At 46.9% G+C, this 20,268-nt stretch overlaps 1 protein-coding gene across 7 annotated transcripts; it reads left to right on the forward strand.

Moving 5' to 3' along the window:
• Positions 1 to 69: 69 nt before the first annotated feature.
• GTPBP1 (GTP binding protein 1) lies at positions 70 to 19,163 on the forward strand. Of its 7 annotated transcripts, none has more exons than XM_071422884.1 (15): positions 70 to 307; positions 1,556 to 1,720; positions 2,675 to 3,391; positions 5,474 to 5,585; positions 7,819 to 7,999; positions 9,080 to 9,428; positions 9,865 to 9,988; positions 11,926 to 12,040; positions 12,498 to 12,642; positions 12,787 to 12,969; positions 13,767 to 13,902; positions 14,462 to 14,640; positions 15,128 to 15,325; positions 16,434 to 16,475; positions 16,905 to 19,163. In XM_071422884.1, exons 3-15 carry the CDS (start codon positions 3,371 to 3,373, stop codon positions 16,995 to 16,997), a joined length of 1,878 nt encoding a protein of 625 aa, XP_071278985.1. In that variant the 5' UTR covers positions 70 to 307; positions 1,556 to 1,720; positions 2,675 to 3,370; the 3' UTR covers positions 16,998 to 19,163. The 7 variants fall into 7 exon arrangements, with proteins under 7 accessions (XP_071278985.1, XP_071278986.1, XP_071278984.1 ...); XM_071422885.1 differs by having other exon boundaries at positions 1,556 to 1,716; XM_071422883.1 differs by having other exon boundaries at positions 1,556 to 3,391.
• The last annotated feature ends 1,105 nt before the right edge of the window (positions 19,164 to 20,268 follow it).

Here is a 20,268-nt window from a genome sequence, read left to right on the forward strand (position 1 = left end):
TCTCGTCATGGCAACATGCAAATTTAGCCGCTGCGCCGCCAGTGATTGGCGGGCGCCGCCTTGGCGGGCCCGGGGGCGGTGTCGGGGCGGAGAGCCGGGCAGGGAAGGGAAGATGGCGGCGGCGGAGCGGAGCAGATCCCCGGTTCCCGGGGGGTCCCCGGTGCCGGCCTGTATGTTCGCCCCGGAGCCCGGCTCCCCGGGCGGCCGGCCTCGCGTGGCGGCGGCCGCCTGTCCTCTCCGCGCAGCCTTCGACGGCGAGGACGGCGAGGCGCTCAACGGCGAGCCCGAGATCGACCTCACCAGTAAGGTAGGCCCGGCGGGGGGGCGGGCGGCGGCGAGCGCCATCACCCCGCCAAGCCCCCGCCGCTTTCCTCCTTGCCGGTCGGCCGTGCGCGGGGGGGCTGCCCCCGAGCCTGACCGCTCCCCTGCACCCCTCGCAGGAGAGCGAGAGGCGGGGGCCCGCCTGCCTCCGCCGGGACGGGAGGCTCCCCTGAGCGCTCCGCCGGCCCCAGCATCACCTGGGCGGGCGGCAGAGCCAGAGGTGCCGTGTGGAGGCGGTCGGGAGAGGCGCAGCAAAGTTGTCCCGTACCCCGGCCGGGACTGGACGGGGCTGGCAGGCTGCTCCGCCCTGCGCTTTCCCCGCCTGGGCTGCTCGGGGGGAACGCCAGCCCGCAGCCGGTGTAGCAGCCTCAGGAAGCGCAGGGTTTGGAGCTGTCAGCTGCTGCAACGTCCCGCTGACGTTTGCTCTCCGCGCTGGGTCTCTGTAGTTATCTCTGCTGCCAGTTGTACTAGTTCCTGGGACTTTCTCCACAATCTTAAAAGGAGGTCAGAGCTTGTAACTTTTGAGCGCAAGAGCCCAGCGACAAGGATGCTTTGATCTTGCAAACAGGGTTAAGTCAACGCAGAAAAGGCTTGTTCACCTTTTGCAGCTCCTTTCTAGGATCCCAGTGACAAAGCTGTGTGGTGGTCTTATTTCTGTCAGAACCATTCTCGCTTCCATCCTGCAGGAAGGTACATTGTAGTAATATGTGTGTGCCAGAGCCTGCCACAGACTTAGTTGCCTTCTGTCACTGTCTTCTATTTTTTTTTCCCAGTTGGCTGATCTCTTTAACTGTATGCCTTTTGCTGCCACAGGTTTGGTGTACTGTGGTGCTATCTCCCACTCTAAAGTCTCCTGAAAACTTCATTTGATCCACTTGTAATTATGTGATCCAGAAGTCAGCATAGCTATTATTTCCTCTTAGTTTTCTATCATGCCTCCTCTTCATGCTTCCAGCTTAAGTTGCTCCAGAGTCCTGGACTTTCTTGCCTTCTATGCACAGAGAAGGAAAGAGGAATTGTGTCTGTGGACTTGGAAACCTTTTTCTTTTTAATGGCTATTTTACAGTATGGTACTGTATTAAAACAAATGTTACAAAGATGTCTTGTAAGATAGTAAAGAACAGAAATCAAACCTGTAGTATCTATTGATCGTGCCTTAATGAGCTGGACAAGATTTTTATACAGGATGCCAATATTGATCTGTGCTTTGTCTTGGATGTGACTGCTGTGGAAGAGAGCCAAGGAGGATGCCAAGGACTGCATCATTGATTCTTGACAGCCAGGAACCTGACCAAAACTCCAGCAAAGAGAGAAGAGTGCTTTTCTCCCACAAACTCCCATTTGTGATGTCAGTCTGTCTTCCATTCCTAGAAATCTGGAGGTGCTGTGGAAGTGGTAGGTAAGCATTTTTTTGACCTTTATTAGAATTTACTTTTCCAGACAGCACTGTGCATCTGCTGTCTTTTCCCTGGACTTTTCATTCATCCCCACCTTGGATGAGAGCTGAAACTGTGAACTCTGCTCCATCTTTCTGAGTTAATCTACCACTGTGTGCTCAAAACAGCAATCCCATATGGTGAGAATGCAGTAGCTAACCTGACTGCCCCCCCAAGTCTTTTCTGTCCTCCCAGTTGAATTGTTCCACTCCAGTCCCTACTTAAAACGGGGACTCCCACTGCAATCAGTTTGTTTGATAGTTGCTAGTTCTGTCCTGGTCCTTCTGACCCACCCCTGGCTGTGTTAATACTTTTCCCTGGTCCTTTCCCTGTGTGTAAGGTGAACTCTTTTTAGAGAGGAGCACTTTGGGATTCTGTTATCAAGTGCACCTTGTCAGCTGGTCAGGGAAACAGTTCTATTCATCAGCACAAATTCATTACCATGTTGATCTTAATGGTTGTTTGTTTTTCCTTCAGTGCCAGCACACTGCAACAGCAATCAACTCTCAGGTCAAAAACCATAGCACACAAGGCTATTAGTGAAGCTGATACTTACTTTAGATCTACATTGACAACAGAACATAATGGCACCTGAACAATGTATGACTACAGGGCATAGAAAACAAAATATGACACTACAGAAGGTGCCTTTCCCCCAGCTCCTTGATGGCTGATGGTGGCTTTCCAGCTGTGCAAAATGACAGGCTCCCTTTTTCCAGTAAAGGGCAGCACTGTGTACCAAACATAGGGTTTGCCCCTAATACTTATAGTTTGTCTGCCTCATGGAGGCAGGCAAAGCCACCTCTCCCCAGAGACTGGGAAGGGATTTGAGAGACGGCATTTTGACCTTGTGAGATGTTTCCTTCTGCTGTCTTAAGAATAAAACAATAACTGGTTGTCACTTTTTTGCCCTATAGGAAACCATGAGGTTGCTAGACTTGCATGGCTCCTACTGATAACTACTCAGTGCCTGACAAAGTGGAAAGAACAAAAGTGGACATTTTTGACTTTGTGAAAGCCTCTTCAAAACATGCATTCATAGTGCAGGCATGGAGGGGTTGCTCAGAGGTGAAAAGCAATAAAAAAGCAGAAGAACCAAAATGGAGGGCTTCTCTTCGACCAGGGAGATGACCGAGGACAGGCTCTCTCCATCCAGGAAGCTAAAGAGATCTTCAAAACAGCACATCATGTGTTGCAGTGACCCAGGAAACCACACAGCTGGCTGGGGCTGTGACTGCAGAAATAGTTGTCAGAAATGCTGAGTGTCATTGGAAGGTGTGATCCATGAAAGCTGCTGTTTTATCTCCAGATACTTCTCTTGGTGTCCTACTGTGTCATACAAGCTGTTGACTTCGTGGGCTGCGGAGTAAACTTTGGAGGCAGTCTGCTGCTGGAACACCCTTCAGGAGCCCCTGTGCATGGCAGTGAAAGCAACAGTGTGGGGGAACAGTGTTGTGGGCTGATATCAGTGAGCCTGTGCTGTTTGAGGCCCCCAGCCCTCCTGCCTGGCCGAGGAAAGGGTACAATGAGCTGCTGTGTGCCTTGGTACTTGCTACAGCACCCTGCCTGCTCACACTGCTGAAGCACTTGGACTCAGAAGAACAAAGCTGGTGATGGGACTTGAAGAAACTGAAGTTAGTTTGCCCTGCTCTGGTGGCCCCAGCTATTTTACTGATCTTTGTGTGTGTTACAGCCTGTTTAATAGATCTTTCTGAGTCTCTGGCTTGTGCTAGTGCACTGGCCTAAAGAGTGAGCTTGTCTGCTGTGCACCCAGGTATTCCTGAAAGTACTTGCAGGGCAAAATGAGCCCTACACATCAAAACCCAGCCTTCCCTTCCTGCCCAGATTGAGCCTCTCAACAGTTGCTGATTTCTCTCTCAGTGCATTTACATCCAGTGGTTTCCCTCAAGAAGAAAATGAAACTAAAAGGAAAACAGAACTGAAAGACAAAACTCATTCTTTTATAGCATGAAATAGAAAGACTGTGACCTTGCTGAGCAGAGTGCTTTGGTACACTTTGCAGACCACGCCAAGTAGTTGAAAGGCTTAGGTAGGGCACGTGTCCAAAAGGGGCACGTGAAGGTGATTGTATCTCTTGTAGCTGTCTGGCCCTTGCAGACACATGCCTGCTGTCTGGGACCCTTAACATCTGTGGAAAAAGTTGCTTTGGCAGCCTTAAACCTTCTAACCAGCACCTGCTGTCTGTGCTTCTGTCTCCAAGCATCATCACTATGGTTTTGGAAATCTGCTTCAACATTATTTGTGAGGGGTTGGGTTCCTTCACATTCTAGATTTCCAAAAAGGCCTTCATCAAGGGTGTAATAGTGGTGGTAAAGGCAGTTTCTCCTTGAAAACACTGTGTTAACTGTGCTAAGCAAGTCAGGCTGTGTTGGGGCACGTTAGGCAGACCTGAGGATGTTATTGTCAACTGCTCTAAACCATATATTTTAGGCAAACATGTAATTTAGCACAGCTTTCAGTCTCAATGCATAGTGAAGGGAAGTGCTTCTTTCTGGGTGTGATTTTTGGGACGTGTATGTAGGGACAGCTGTGGATGTCACTGAGTGTTGGCACAGGTGTGCCTACCCTTAGGGCTCTTGGTGGGTGTCAGCCTTTAATAACTTACTAAAAGTGCCTTTTTCACAGAAATCTGTATCAATTGCTACAGCTATCAGGCTACTGCCCTGGGATGCTCAGCCAGCAACAGATTTGTAACCATGGAGGCAGCCAGAGAGCAGGTAGAGTGGCTGATGGAGGTCTCCTTGCTCTGTCACTGCCATGCCACCATTGTGGCTGCTCTATGCAAGTGTCCTCTGCTGTACTGTGTGAGCAGTGCACGTTTCTGCCAGAAATGGTGCTGTTCCATTCTAGGAAAAATCATTCCTGAAGCATTCTCTTGTCCTCATTTCCTGCTTTGTTTCTGTTTTATTTTTTCATTCCCTTGATGTTCCTGCAGGGAAGGGCAAAGGAAGTTTGATTATTGCAATAGCTGCAGTCAAAGTTTGTTGGTAGCACAGCTGCTGGCCTACAAAACTGCAGCTCTCCATTGCTGAAACCTGCAGATGTGCTCATACAAATTGCTTTTGCATGTCTGCCCCTCAGCACCGTTGTGTAAAGTACCTAAAATTTGAAAATAATGCTTATTTGTGTTCTCTTCTTTCCTTCTGCCCCCTCAGAAAACGAAGGGGACATCAAATATGTGAAAGACTTAAAAGATGCCCTGGATTTTGGTGCCCAGGTGTTATCTGCAGTGAGGTCTGGTTGACTTTCTCTGGCTGTCCAGTCATGCTTCAGGGGAGCAGCAGCACTCTTTGCAGCAGAGATTGTGGTACCCAGCTAAGGAATTTCTGTGGAGAAAATATCTGCTCCCCTTTCTGTTTTCCTTGAATGAAAACATATCGGAGTGTTCACTTAAATGTGGCTTTTAAACACTGGTTACATCAAAATGAGATGCTTGGTATTCTTACTTGCTTTGAAGTGTATTTTCCTGCATAAATGAACTCTGAGCTCAGACAAACAACCTTATGCAGTCTCACAAGGAAGTAGCCGTCAGCAAAACTGGTTTAAAAAACAAAACCAAACCACCACAAAGCGGTCCTGGGAAAAGAGTCCTTCTCTTTCAATAAAGCACATAGATTGATTGTGCTTGTAACTGAAGCTGGTTTTGAAATTGTTTGCCTGACATCTGCAAATAGATATTCTTTTTTTTATTCCAGCTGGTGATGGTGAGTCCAACTTCAGAGCAGTATGACAGTTTGCTCCAGCAGATGTCAGAGAGGATTGATGAGGGATGTGGGGAGACCATCTATGTCATTGGACAAGGATCAGGTGAGTATAGCTTCCTCAGCAAAACAACAAAAAATTATTAAAATTATAAGAAAAACATGGTTCATCTACCTAGACTGCTGCTGAAGTTAATGCTTACTTTTCCAGAATGACTTGAAAATGTTCATAAAATATAGCAGAATATGTGGGACAGATTATTTTGTTTTATCCCTGCCGACAACTGTCTCATGTAGTGGAGCTAAATATATTTTTTTTATAAAATCATGCAAGTTCTTTTTTGGAAATAATGCATATCTTGTCTGAGCACACCAGGAAAAGACAAAGAGTCTAAAATTATAACAACAGCTTTAGTACAAGTGTCTTCAATGTCTGTGAAGGTCTTGTTCTGTCCGATTTTGTTCACTGCTCTGTTGGAAATAACATATTTTTACTCCACAGGAATTTATGATAGATACTTCACATAGCCAAAATATATGCTGCTGACTTTCTGTGGTAGTATGTGTCTGCTATGGAGGGAAAGGTTTTCCTTTGCTCAGCATGAGACCTTTACTGTCACATTAATTTGCGTGTGACTGCAGTCATTTGTCTTTGCAGATTTTAGCAGTTACCATGGATTACATTTTTGTTCTTTTTGACAATTCGAGTATTTGCATCTGATGCTGGTAAATGCTGGTAAAGGGCAAAGCATGCCCTTGCTTTGAAATAGAAATTTCTGAATATCAAATAATTGTCTATGGTTATCATAAGGCAAAAGACATGTTTCAAGAGCACTGGATATCTACTGAATATGAAGTTGTCATGATCAGACAGTTGCTGTGTTTGAGGAGGAGTATGAAGCCGTGCCAGGATTGGCTGAAATAATGGAGAGAGGTAGCTGTGTAACCCCAGAACTGTGTGCTTTTTGGGTTTTCTTGGAGTTTTGTGAAGCAGCCAACATAGAGGAGAAGCCAGAATTAGATGGCCAGTGTTCATGCATCCAGGGATTATTCTCTTGCCTCCAAGCAAGCTTCCCACATGTAGACTATATCCTTGGTGTTTGGGATAAGCACATCTGCAGTGGAGATCTAGCTAGTCAGGCTAGTACCTGCTTTCTTTTCTAGGATACCTTGTGAGAGTGTTAGCTGGTAGTTGTCGCGGTGATTCACTTAGAAATAGGCGTTTGTTTCTTAAAACATGCGGTTAAACTTCTGACTTCATTTTGGGTTGCAGTGTAGTCGAGGAAGATGGGGAGATTTTCCAGGATCTTGGTATCTCTACCACTGTCACTCCTTCTCATTCCCTTTTAGCATGTGTGATTTTGATCATCCCAGATACCCAACTCAGCTGACTGAGAAGCAATTGAAGACTGCCATAGGAAGATTATTAGTTCAGCAGTAGTGACCTTTTCCCTTTCTCCCCTGGGCTTTGCTATCTCCTGTCCCCTACTTCTCGTTTCCCTTCTATAATCCAAGGCTTGTTTTAGTTTTCCTCGGTCTCAGCCAGTTTATGAGCCAGGTTGGAAATTGCCCAGTAACTCAGCTAGTTTTAGAGCTGGGCAGTAATTAAAATGCTGATAAGTTCATGCAAACTGCAGTTCCTGCTTACCAGCCGATGAGTCAGCCATGCATGTGAACATGTACACATGGCAATAACTTTGGTCATCTGGGTGCAGTGTGGCTCTCCACCTTTGTTTGTTGTTTTTTGGGCTTTTTTTACCCACAGAGGAGATTCTGGGGTCAAATCTGTGCACCTTCACAGCACCTGGATTGGGAAAGAGATAATGATGGCCTTGACCCTGTCTAGATAGTTGCCACTGGCATGCTCTGTCAGCTCTTTGGCTTGGGTGAGCTGCTCAGAGGAAGCAGTGCCACATTTACTGGCTAATTGTGGTGATGCTTGACTCAGAGCTTTCCTTTTGTTAATGCTTTACCTCTTCTTGCAATGTGAGAGGAGATACTTTATCTGACTGAAGGACACAAAGTACCTTCAGCCGGTGAAGTAAGGGAATTAGACAGAAATGTATCTTTGTTGCCAATTCCTACATATTTGCTTGTAAAGCTTGTGAAGAAACCTCCTCTAGATTAAAGATGGTGGTCTTCTAGTGTCTTTTAGGACTTAGAGTGAAGACCATCCCTTTTTATTTTGGGCCAAGGGTGTTTATTCTGTGTACATGGCTGACACCTCCGGTCCACATATAAATCCCGATGGGTATGAAGGTCGCAGGCAGGATGACAATGCTCTGCCTGTTGCAAGGTGGTGCTCACTGCCTGCCTTTGTCTCCCCCACACCACACCAGATGGGACTGAGTACGGGCTGAGCGAGGCAGACATGGAGGCGTCCTATGCCACGTTGAAGAGCATGGCAGAGCAGATCGAGGCAGACGTGATCCTCCTGAGGGAGCACCAGGAGGCCGGGGGCAAGGTGCGCGACTACCTGGTTCGGAAACGTGTGGGTGACAACGACTTCCTGGAGGTCAGGTGAGGAGCCGGGTGGAGACAGGGTTAGTCAGCAACTCAGCTGCATTTTTACCCTGTGAACAGTGCGTGCTGCTGAGCCAGCAATGCCGCTTCAGGTCTGGGTGTTGGAGCTACCCAACAAAGGGAGTCGAGCTTGACCACTCCTTGCTGATGAAATTGCCTTTTTGTTGTTGTCTCTTTTGTTTTTGCTGTCTCTTTTGTGAGCAAACTGTTGGTGGAAATTTGCCTGTGTTCAGCAGAGGGCTGGGTGACAGCTGGCTGGCTCTCTGGGTGACAACCTCACAGCTGGGGGCATCTTTTAGTATGCTGGGTTGCCAGAGGACGTGTGCATGTGTGGCTGGTATGTATGTGTATATATGCACACTGCTGGAACACGATACTTTTGACAGAGGATCCAGTTTGTTCCAAGGCTGTGATGATCCAAGTCACATTTTAATGGACTATACTATCTTTATGTAACATGATTTGAGAGTCTGCCCAGACCTAGATGGAGATGATTTCCAACATTTGCCAACAGCCATAATAGCCACATTGATCAAAGAAGGAACTTGCTGTAGGACATGGCTTTCTCCTAAAATATTTCACTTTTTTTTTTAGCTTATCCTTTTCTGGGAACAACGATTTTAATTTTTGTGCTCTTCTTAGTGGTTGGTGCTGTTGCAACATAAGAAATGTGAGAAAGGCAGAGGTGTTCCATACCAAGTTGGGATTTAGTCTTCCTTTTGAATTTGAATTGCCACACTGTTTATGTTGGATTACAGAGACAAGGAGTTGGAATAGAGACTCTGTGTGGCATCAAGCAACGTCACATCCAGTTGACTATGTTATGGACACCCGTGACAGTGTTTCCACAATCTTCCAAATCCCAGTCCCCAGAGTCTGGGATCTCTGCTGTTAGTTAATAACTGTAAAAGAATCTCTGCTCTGCTTGTGAGGCTCTAACATTTTTTAATCCCTGTTTGAAGGATGGGGAGCAAAAGCCAGTTATTTGCAGGAGCAGTGATGTTTGGGTTTTTTGGCTCACTTGTTCATTTGTTCAGGTACCATATTTTACCAGGCTCCTTCTCCTTTCCCCTGCAGGGTAGCAGTAGTTGGCAATGTGGATGCAGGGAAGAGCACCTTGCTGGGTGTCTTGACTCACGGCGAGTTAGACAACGGCCGGGGCTTTGCTCGGCAGAAGCTCTTCCGCCACAAGCACGAGATTGAGTCAGGCCGCACCAGCAGCGTGGGCAACGACATTCTGGGCTTCGACAGCGAGGGCAACGTGGTGAACAAACCTGACAGCCACGGTGGCAGCTTGGAATGGACAAAGATCTGTGAGAAATCCACCAAGGTCATTACTTTCATTGACCTGGCTGGTCACGAAAAATACCTGAAAACCACCGTCTTTGGCATGACCGGCCACTTGCCTGACTTCTGCATGCTTATGGTAGGTAGCAAGAAAGATGGACCATAGCAGCTGGAGTGGGGCTGTTCACAGCTTTAACAGTCTCGACTTCTTTCCTGTTGCAAAGTGCCTGTGGGTTTTGGAGGGAGGCAGCATCTCACAGGAAAGCAGAAGCCTCTGTGGCTATCTGTCCTGTACTGTGAGGCAAGTGCCCCAGAACTGTCAGTCCTAGACAGGCCCAAGGTTTGTGATTCTTGAAAATGGAAGTATTTCTGAATTTGAAAACTGAGGAGAAATGAGTCAGTCCTCTGCCAGTGTCCAGCAACATCTGAGATGAGCTGAGTCTGGTCATATGGCCCCAGTGGCGCATCTATAACTTAACCACAATCCACTGCATGTCTGACACAAGGCCTTCTTGGTAATCCAGCTTACTGCAGCAGTAACGTTGACTTCCCTGTATTTTATATCCCTGGTGTAGGTTGGGAGTAATGCTGGGATTGTTGGAATGACCAAGGAGCACTTAGGCCTGGCGCTTGCACTTAACGTTCCTGTCTTTGTTGTGGTGACCAAGATTGACATGTGCCCTGCCAACATCCTGCAAGGTGAGTCTTACAGGCTCTCTCCAGGCCTGTTTCTTACCTTTGTGTGTTGCTGTCCTCTGCTTGGGTTCAGCATTTACTGATGGAAGAGAGCTGCTTAATCTGGTTCTGACTGCATTCTAAACACCTTCCAGAAATCTATCCTTTTCCCTTGCTCATTTTGCAGGTGGTTGACTTACCATGTCAGACTTACCCACTCTGGGGACTCAGCTTAGCAGCCCAAAAGTGTTTGCTACAAGGTTTTGCTTAATTGAGCTCTAAGAAGAGCAGCATACAGTTGGGGTTTGGGCTTTGCTTTCTCTCTGGATATTTAAACCTGGAGTGAAAGTCTGGAAGTTCTTTTGAAAGCTGCTTTCCTCCCTGCCCACAGTTTGTGTGTGATCTTAAGCTGTGATCGCGCTTGATCTCCCCCTGCTGTTGGTGAAGGGGCAGCTGCTTGTTACCTCCTGCTCACCTGGGCACTTCTCAGGTATGCTGGCATAACTACAGCAGCTCCTTCCTCTTGTCTGAACAGCCAACTAACACTTAATAAATCATGGTTTAAAGCAGCTACATATGCAGGCTGTGGTAGCAGGATGGGAGTCAGGACTAGACACAAGCAGGGATGGCAATAAGTAGCTTGGGCTAGTGATTTTTTTCTCAGCAGAATTAAAGAAGTAACTCTAACCCCAGCAGTATCCCATTAACCCATGCATGATGCTTTTTGTGGGCTGTGACCTATTCTCACTTTTAAAATTCTCTTTAAGCATTTCTCATGCCTTCAGAAACATGCTGTGGTTAATTGGAGCAATGGGTTTTTTTGATAATCAGTCCTAAGAATCAGAGAAGTGAATGCTCCTGGTACTATCTGTAGTTCAGTGTATTATTATAAAAATCCTAAATATGTTTCAGGCAAATAGATGCATGTGATCAGAAGATAATCTGTTTATCTCTATAATAGATGTTTGGCAAAAGAAATGTAAGGCCTGACCATAAGATAATAACTGGGAAGCAAGGAGAACCTTTGGCTCAGCATGAGGAGAGAAGAGCTGCTCTTGGGAGAAGCTACTCCTGTGACATGCTCTGTTTAAAGTAAATAGACTCAAGATTTGACTCAAGTATGTCTGTGAAGAGCAGATGGCCTGATTAGATGTTTGTGTTTCTGTATCCAAAACATTACTTTCCCATAGGCAATCATTTGTTTACAAAAACCCGTCTAATTGGATGACAATTGTAGAACATAAATGGTTTGCTCTTTTAAGCCCTTAGTACCTTTTTCTGTTTTTTCTTTATTTATTGTCAGGCACTTTGTAGGAGGTTGATACTAGTGCATCAGGTAATGCCCCTGCTGGCTGCTGGATATGAGGCTTAGAAAATAAGTTAAAAAGAGGCAAAAGCTGAAAATTTGGAGCCATGAGATTTGTCCCAAAACACTGATTTCTGAATGTGGTCCACCCACATTGTCCTAATCTATGATGATAATCTTTACCTCTTTCATGCTTCTCCAGCCTCCTATGGCAAGTTGACTCCCAGGGAAAATGTATTGAGGTTTGTTTGGTCAAAATTGATTTGCAATTAGCATATTCTCAAATATTTCTGTGACTGAGTCGTGATTTTCAATTAATACACTGTGAAAAATCCTTTCTAGAAAGAGGAAATACCTTGTAACTGCTTAAAGCTACTAATAGACAGCTACAAAATGTCTACTTCAGAGCACTGCAAACGTGTCTGTCTGTTCGTGTGTGGCGTCGCTTGGCAGCGGGCTAGCTGGCATGAAATAGAGGATGGAAGGGCTCCTAAGTCCTGCCTGGGCTGCAGCAAACTCACAGTCTCACCTTTAGCCATCTTCTCCTGTCTTATCTGTGGCCAGAGCACCTGTCTCCCTGTGGGGAGAGACCCCACAAAGGTGATTTGTAAAGAGGGGAGATGCTGCCCTAACAATATTCATTTCACCCTTTAAGAAACCCTGAAGCTGTTACAGCGACTGCTGAAGTCCCCAGGGTGCAGGAAGATTCCCGTGCTGGTTCAGAGCAAGGATGATGTCATTGTAACAGCCTCCAACTTCAGCTCAGAGAGGTAACTGGAGTAGAGGAGAATGATTCTCTTTCAATCCTATGTGGAGACTGGGTGAGGAGATTCAGAGGGTCCCATTGTCTAGATGTGTGAAGATTGCATTTGCCATGTGGAGTGTGTTCCATAAGAGTGTGTTGATTTTGAGGTTGACCTGCTTGTGTTCCCCTCTCTGAGGCAGAAATGAGAGGCTGCTTCTGGGCAGTCTGCAGAAGACAGCAGGGCATTTGGTTTCCTTCAGTCCTTTCTTCAGAACCTTACACCTTTTCCCAAATGTCTTTGGAAGGCAGAGGCAATGTTGCAGGTTTTCAAACATGGGGTGTTGTGCATCTGACTGCTTGCCAGGCTCTCCCTTCCTAGCACAGAATATTGAATTAGTCCCAAGATTTTGGATGTCTCCCTACATGTGGAAAGCCAGGTAGGAAAGTGAACTAACTCCATTTTTATCAATTTTCCTTTACAGGATGTGCCCAATTTTCCAGATTTCAAATGTTACTGGGGAGAATCTAGATTTGCTGAAGATGTTTCTTAATCTCTTGTCTCCACGGACCAGTTACAGGGAAGAAGAGCCAGCAGAATTCCAGATAGATGATACTTACTCTGTCCCGGTAAGGATCCTGGTGTTTGGAAGAATATATTGTGTTCCCTTTTTTAGGCTGAAGCAGGTATCTTCTCTAGAGAGGAGAGTTCTAGAGCTCTTCTGCTGGCCTGGTAGAGTAGCCACAATTACTTTTTTTTCTTTTTTGGCATAGGGTGTAGGAACAGTTGTCTCTGGGACAACGCTGAGAGGCCTAATCAAGCTAAATGACACCCTGCTGCTGGGGCCAGATCCCCTTGGCAACTTCCTCCCTATTGCTGTCAAGTCCATCCACCGCAAGAGGATGCCCGTCAAGGAGGTGCGGGGAGGCCAGACTGCCTCCTTTGCCTTGAAGAAGGTGAGGTGATCCCCTCCAGACCCCCAGAGCAGGAACTGTCCTCCTAATTTTAGACTGTTCTAGAAGATCAGCTGCAGTAAGGCTGTTTCTGCAAACATCAGCTGCCTCATGTTGCAGTGGAATGGAATCCCATACAACCTCTGTGGTTCCACATCCTGGTTTTTCCTCTTAGCAGCTGCCAGGGGATAGCAATGCGACTAGATAATGATGTTGGAGATATCTAAGAAAGTGGAGGAATTGCAAGAAAAGCCTCCTTTTGTTCTGGAACTGCATTAGTCACCTGCACAGTGTATTTACACTACTCCACTTGACTTGTAGGGTCAGCTGCATGATTTGGGATTTAAAAATCAGCAAAATTTGATATGACTCCTCTTGCAAAAGGAGGAGTCAATCTTCACTGATTTTAAGGGGATATAGTTTAACCTACCCCATACTTCATGTGATCAGGCTTACAATGTTATATTAACAAACATCATGATTTATGAGAGATTTCCTTGGATAATTTGCAACCAGGATGTATGTTTTGCTTTTCAAGGATCAATGAGGTAAATGTGTCAAGAGTCCAGCATTTCCAGTACTCTAAAGCTGCCTTTAAACTTCAGCTGAATTTGATTTTTGCAACCTTTACATGATATTGTATACACAACATACAGTTCTGCAGCTCTTGCTTTGCCTTTTACTGGGCATGAGGTAGTATCTGTGAAATCCCTTAGGATTCTGCTGGATGCAGTCAGCCAGAGCAGCAGATTTCTTCCCCAGAGAATCATGCTAAGGTTTCTTGTGTCTCTGCTTTTCAGATCAAGCGTTCTTCCATCCGGAAAGGCATGGTAATGGTGTCACCCCGCCTGAATCCACAAGCGTCGTGGGAGTTTGAAGCAGAGATTCTGGTGCTCCATCACCCCACCACCATCAGCCCACGATACCAGGCCATGGGTACGTGTGTCAGTTTTGGATTGTCTTTGTTTCCCAGTGGTAGCATTTTGTATCTGATCTAGCCTAAGACAATTTTGCTCCTGATGTCTCCGCCAACCTGAATATATGCCATAGTTCCTGGTTTTGCCTTTCCCAGCATTGTAGAAGGGAGAGGGAAGGGAGCTTACAGAGGAGAGTGGGATGGCTATAAGGTAAAAAGGAGATGTGTGCTCTCAAATGTATCTGGAGCCTACCTGTGCTGTATCTCCATGGTGCAAAGATTCTTCACTTTCAAATGCTGATGGAAAGTGCTGATGGAAGTGCTGGTGCTCATTTTGGGTCCTGTCCTCCAGCCCAGCTGCTTGGTGTGTAGGATTCTGTTGAGGGTGCTTCAGGAAAGGCAGGATTTGAAAGCAGCTGTTCTAGCTGATGTGCATGTTCTTTTTGAGGATGGAACAAAGGCAGCTGCATGACCCATACAGTCTTTGCTGTAGGGTGAAGAGCTGCCTCAGATGTGTCTCTGAAGCTCGTTCCACTAATGGGCCTGGCTGCTGAAAGCCTGTGTGCTTTACATTCACAGTGCATTGTGGCAGCATCCGTCAGACAGCCACGATTCTCAGCATGGACAAGGACTGCCTGCGCACAGGGGACAAGGCCACCGTGCACTTCCGCTTCATCAAAACCCCGGAGTATTTACACATAGACCAGCGGCTCGTCTTCCGGGAAGGCCGCACCAAAGCCGTGGGTACCATCACTAAGGTAAGGGCTCCCACATCCCACCTGCTTCTGCCCATTACTGACTTCTTGCACTCAGAAGCCAGCAGGAGAATCCAGATAGCTCTGGAAGATTGAGGGAAGAGGTTGTTCTTCAACCACAAGCATCAGGCCTGACATGGGTCGAGGATGACTGATGTGCTTTGTCATGTGGTGGGTCTTTAGCTGGTGTGAATGAGGGAAGGTAAAGGGAGAGGCTGGGCCATATGCTGCTGGTTCTTAAGGCTCAGTCTCTTTCTGACATCTTGTAGCTGCTCCATTTGAGTCATGTTGTTAGAGTGTCACCTCAGCCAAGTGGCCCTTTCGAAGGGTGGAAGATCAGTGGTCTAGGTTTCTTTGAACAGCTGCTGCTGCTGCATCCTTCTCTTTGTGGTTATTTTTACAAATTCTCCAGAGGCTTTTTGTTAAAAAGCAGCATTGAACATTGCCAGATCATCCTGGCTATTTTAATGCTGAGTTTGGCAATTTGCAGCTACTCCAGACCACCAATAACTCACCAATGAACTCCAAGCCACAGCAGATCAAGATGCAGTCAACAAAGAAGGGAGCTGTTACGAAACGAGAGGATGGTGTTCCCGCCGCTGGGATGGCAGCTGGAGGCCCAGCAGCTGGGGATGAGGCCCCCTCAACAGCTGCAGCACCACTAACACCTACTGCCCTGCAACCATTGGTAAGTGAGGAAAATACCATCTCTGTCTTAGCTGTTTATGTCACGGTTTCATCTGTTGGAGGAAGGGTACTCTAAAGCAGAACTATTATCCCCTCATACCTCAAACTCACCTTGCCACAGGAACAAATAGAAATATAAGTAGTCTCACATCAGGAATCATAATTCTCTGATGTCTGGATGATTCCATGGCTGACCTTCCAGCAGACAGCAGCTCAGGGTACTGGGACAATTCAGGCTGGACCTCAGGAAGTGTCTAGTCTAACCTCCTGCTCTAAATAGGATTAGCTGTGAGGTCAGACCAGGTTGCTCAGGGTTTTATCCAGTCATGTCTTAAAAACCTCCCAAGGAGGAAGACTGTACAACGTCCCTTGGCAGCGTGTTTCACTGCTTTGACCATGTGCACAGTGAAGAAGTGTCTCTATATACCCAGTAGCTGAACTAGTGAAACACATAACAACCAGTCACAGAACAAGTCTGATGTCTGAATGAGAGGTAGAATATCCCTACACTAGAGAAATTACAAGCTAAGTATTAGGTACAGGTCATCTGCCCTGTCGAAAAATAAGGATGGGGACATCCAAGAAGAAGGAAAGGCTTTAAATTTCTCTTTAGAGAAATTTATCCAGGTTGTTTTGTTGGTTAGAACTTCAGTCTAGCTTGTCCCTGGAGGATACCTAATCTTTTACCTGGCCTGAAAGGAATGGAAACTCAATTCTCACTGCAGGCCTACTGATCAGCTTTATTACTGATAGAAGAAAGGTCCTTTCCTTGGAGGGTACTTCCTTAGGAAGTGAAGGGTTCAGGAACCAACTCTGTCAAGTGACAGGGTGTTCCCCTTCTTAATTCTAGCTAGATTAGTTGCCATGGTCAAATCTCACCCTCTTGAGCCAGACTGCTCATCAAAGGGGGCCCCTAGCAGGGGTTCTCTCCCTCTGCATATGCCTGGGGCTTCACACCAGTCCTCACCTTATCCTTGTCTTTCTGTAGCGTCACTGTGGTTGTAAGTAGTGGTCCCAGCTTCCTCTTTGTTTCGTCCCTCTCCCTGAGACTCTGAGTTGCTTTTGTTCTTGCTTATGTCTTCCTCTCTCTCCTTGCTGCGTCCCCTCAGCCTGCCCTGGATGAAGAGCCCCACAGCCGTGAGGGCAATAAGGTATTTGGCTGCTCAGAGAGAAACAGTGGGTTTGCTGAGGTTGGGAAAAGTCAGGTAGAGAGCCATGGTAGGGGGTGGGGGGCTCTCCTTCAATTCTGTGCAAAGTCAAGGGAGCCTGAGGCCTTGATTTCCTGTATCCTGAGCCCCATGGCAGTTGCTGGCTCTCATGGGAGTGAAGCATTTAGAAATTTGGGAAATCAAAGTCTTCCAGCTTGAGGGGCAAAACTTCCTGGTGCATTTGTCTCTCCTCCTTACCTCATGGTGTGTCTGTGTCCCTCCTGCCTTATCTCCTTCTTGCAGTGGTAGAAAGCTGTTCAGTCACAACTGCCCTGCTGCTGTCTGAATGTGTGTGTGATCCATCTGAATTCCTGCTGTGTTGATATCCCATCTGAGGGGTTGCTTTGCACTAAAGTCAGTCTTGTTTTCCAGTCAAAAGTTGGAGGCGGAGGCCGTCGACGTGGGGGTCAGCGCCATAAAGTGAAATCTCAGGGAGCCTGTGTGACTCCTGCCAGTGGCTGCTGAATTTCTTATTCCTCCTCTCTCTGAAGAATTCCTCCCCATCCCTTCATTTCTTATCCAAAAGATCCAGAGCAGCGTAAACCAAAACCCATCCCAGCTGATTGGCTGCAGAAGAATCGTCCCTCCTCCCTGCAGGAAGCGATGGAGAGGAGCATAATTTATAAGCTAATGAAGGTGATAAGACAGAGAACTGAGTAACTGACACCTTCCTCCTCCCCCTGTCGACACATTTTTGTACATCATGGGCTTAGTTTTTATTCTTATTAGTTTTTATTATATTTTGTGTGCATGAAGATGAGAGGGGAGTCTGGATAGAGCTGCAAAGAGCCAGTTAGTTGCCTCCCTCCTCCCTCACCCCTTTCTGTCCACAGGACTTGCTGCTCTCCCCTATTTGCTGTCTCAGATCCAGGGGTTATCAGATGCCAGAAATTTCAGACTTGCAAAGGTTAAAACAGGTTGTTTAGGATGGCTCCATGGAGCATCATTTCATCACCACTGTGGCCTTGTGCCAAATATGTTTTGGATTCCCTCCCTCTTAAACTATTTCTAAGTGGATTTAATTTAATGTTGTAATGACTGAAGTTTGAAGGAGATGGTGAGAAAGTTCCTTAGTTGGAGATCTAAGAGGGAAACAAATTGGAAAGCAGTTGTTGATGTTAAGTTCAGGGATCCTATGCTCAATATTCTCAAATAATGTTGAAAGCACTTAAAATTTTAACTAGTGACAGAGTTAAATGGGCAGACATTTACCCACCCAGTTCCCCTTCCCATTGTGCTGCTTTTCCTAGTGTTTATTCAGTGCACATAGGAGCAAATCTTCCCTGCCTCCCAAGGCTGCAGCAGCTCCACTGACAGTATTAACAACACTCAGTCCGTCCTTGAGCCAGAGAAAGCCTTCTCACCTCGGCGGACGGAGCTCACAGGTGGTAAGATACCTTTGGAACAGAGACACCAGGCTAACGTGACCTACCCTTGATTTTGTTTACTCCAAGATTTCCAAAACCTTTTTGGAACTCACTGGCCAAACTTTGCCATGGCAGAAGTAGGATTTGTCTTCTCCCCTCTTGGCCAAAGAGGGCAGTGACAAATTGGTACCAAATTTATAGAAGTGCTTTCAAGGTTGGAAGTACATGGTAATTTTTCTGATTTTCACTGAATTTTTTTTAAGATATTATTTTTCTTAATGAGAAATTCTGGCTTCTCCAAGAAGGCCCTGCAAGCACAGTTTACAAATTACTGTTAGAATGGTTTTTTTAACCATTTAATGAGTTTTTCAAGTGATTGATTCCCTGCTTATTTTGATCTCTTTTCTTCTAACCCTACCTCCTCCCTTGGCTCTGGTGAGGACAGGAATTATCCTCTGCCAGCTTGTGGTGAGCTCTGGGAGCGTGGTAGCATTTTGAGGAGGAGGTGGCATCCTCAGCAAATCATGGCTCCCCCCAGCAGGTGCGGTCAGGCTCGGTTTCTTTGAGGGATTCCTCCTCCAATGAAGGACTTTTATTTTAATCAGAGAGAGACTGCAAAGTTTCTGTCCCTCCTTAGCAGGTTGTTCCTGTTCCTCACTCTGTGTCACCTGTGTGGAGTTCATTCCAGCTCACCTTGTGGCTCGGGGTGGGCTTCCAGGCGGGCTGAGTGGCAGAGCGCATCTCCCGCTGCCAACACCAGCACTCCAAGAGCATTAAGCGGCACGGGAGAGGCAAGAAAGGTGGTTTGGAGAGCAGGATCCTTTGCCTTAGAGACTGCAGTCGGTGGAAGGGGAGGTCAGACAGTCCTTTTCCAAGCTATGTGCCTAAATACCAGCACTCTCCTGGCGAGGGAGGAACTATAGGCGGCTACAACACTAATAGCACCCGCATTGTGAGGGGGTGTGAGGTGTGGCTAAGCAGGGCACCAGGGCCTGGCTTGTTTGTCTTCTGGCCCTGTAGCAGCATCAAACTGCACCTGATTTCACTGCCCTCTGCTTCTGAAGGGAGCAGGGAGCTCCAGGAGGTTTTCTCTTTCTCCATTCCTTGTGCTCCAAATGAAGGAGACTGCCGAGACTGAAAGAAGGTTCACTTCAATTTGTGCAAAGGAGGTGGTGTGATCTCTCTTTTGTGACCAGCATTTACAGATCACTCAGGCTGGTGTGATCTATAAAATAAATTTTAAAAAAGTTTGTTCCAAGTAAAAGTGTGTCTTCTTGATTTTTGTCCCTCTGGAAAACCAGGCTGAAATCCAGAGGAAGCAGGTTTGCCTGGCTCCAGATTCTTTTGCTGGCTACAAGAGGAGGCTGTGCTCATAGTGACAGCAGGGCAGGGCATGGCACAGCACAGGAGAGCTGCTGCTGAGCAACTGCACAGCCCTGACAGGTTTCACTCTGGCCAAAATGAAGTGCACCTCAGTGGCAGAGTGGTAAAATGAGAACACGGGTGTGGTGTGAGCTGTGAGTGGGTGTGAAGAGCAGATCTAGCAAATCACTTGGGGCCAGCCCCACCAGAGAAACTCTGCTAAAGGATGCAGCATTAGCACAGCACTTTCAGTGCCTGCCTACTGTGCTTCCTGGGACATGCACCTCACCTGTTTCTGCAAATACTGTGGGACTCTCCAGGGTTTGCAAGGAGCCTTTTTCTTTCTCCTCAGTTGATCTCAGAGGGTCACAAAGGCTTTTTCTGCTCTGCACAGCCCTTTCATAGCTAAGTGTTGGGCTGTGGTAGCCAGAGCCGAGGCCCACACAGGCCTTCTCCTCCTGGAGAGGGCTGGTCCAGGGCCAGCAGAGAGCAAGCCTGGCCCTAGCATGGCCTTCTGGGGGAAGCTGCATGGGTGTTCCTCAACATAAACCTTCCTCCAAGCCCAGGTTAGGCAGACAAGGTTGTGACCCTCCTCAAGCCAGTTCAGTTTCCCATTTTTCAGCCTTTTTTATGCACCAAGTTAACTTCCTCATGCTAAGGAAAATGAAGTATTTCCTTTCTGCTTGCTTTGTAGCTGATGAGTAGTTAACAGCCCATGTGAAGGAAAAGAGAAGCAGATTCCCTGAATTGGGCTTTGTGTCAGGCTTTGTCCCTGCTAACTCAGCCTCCCTTACTGCTCCTTGGGGCCAGCTGGGCTCTGCTCATGGTAAGGCAGAGGATGGGAAGGCTTTGGGAGGTGACTGCAGAATGAGGACAGCCATGATATCACAGACTTAAGTCTCGTAGAAGTTTTTAGTCCCAAGGAATTGGAGTTTTTTAGGAGAAAGTCTTGTTCTCAGCATTGTTTCAAGCAGTTTTTGCATCCTCAAGCCTGCTCAATGACAAGG

The sequence above is a fragment of the Agelaius tricolor genome, unplaced genomic scaffold (genome assembly GCF_023055355.1).
Source record: "Agelaius tricolor isolate 1412-34295 unplaced genomic scaffold, bAgeTri1.0.p SCAF_3, whole genome shotgun sequence".
Taxonomy (NCBI): domain Eukaryota; kingdom Metazoa; phylum Chordata; class Aves; order Passeriformes; family Icteridae; genus Agelaius; species Agelaius tricolor.

What these genes read in the sequence shown, in the direction of transcription:
- GTPBP1 (XM_071422880.1), top strand. Translation starts at nt 113, where the DNA reads ATGGCGGCGGCGGAGCGGAGCAGATCCCCGGTTCCCGGGGGGTCCCCG. An exon ending in CCCACGATACCAGGCCATGG is followed by an intron (nt 13,903 to 14,461) that starts GTACGTGTGTCA and finishes TTACATTCACAG; the next exon opens with TGCATTGTGGCAGCATCCGT. An exon ending in CCGTGGGTACCATCACTAAG is followed by an intron (nt 14,641 to 15,127) that starts GTAAGGGCTCCC and finishes GGCAATTTGCAG; the next exon opens with CTACTCCAGACCACCAATAA.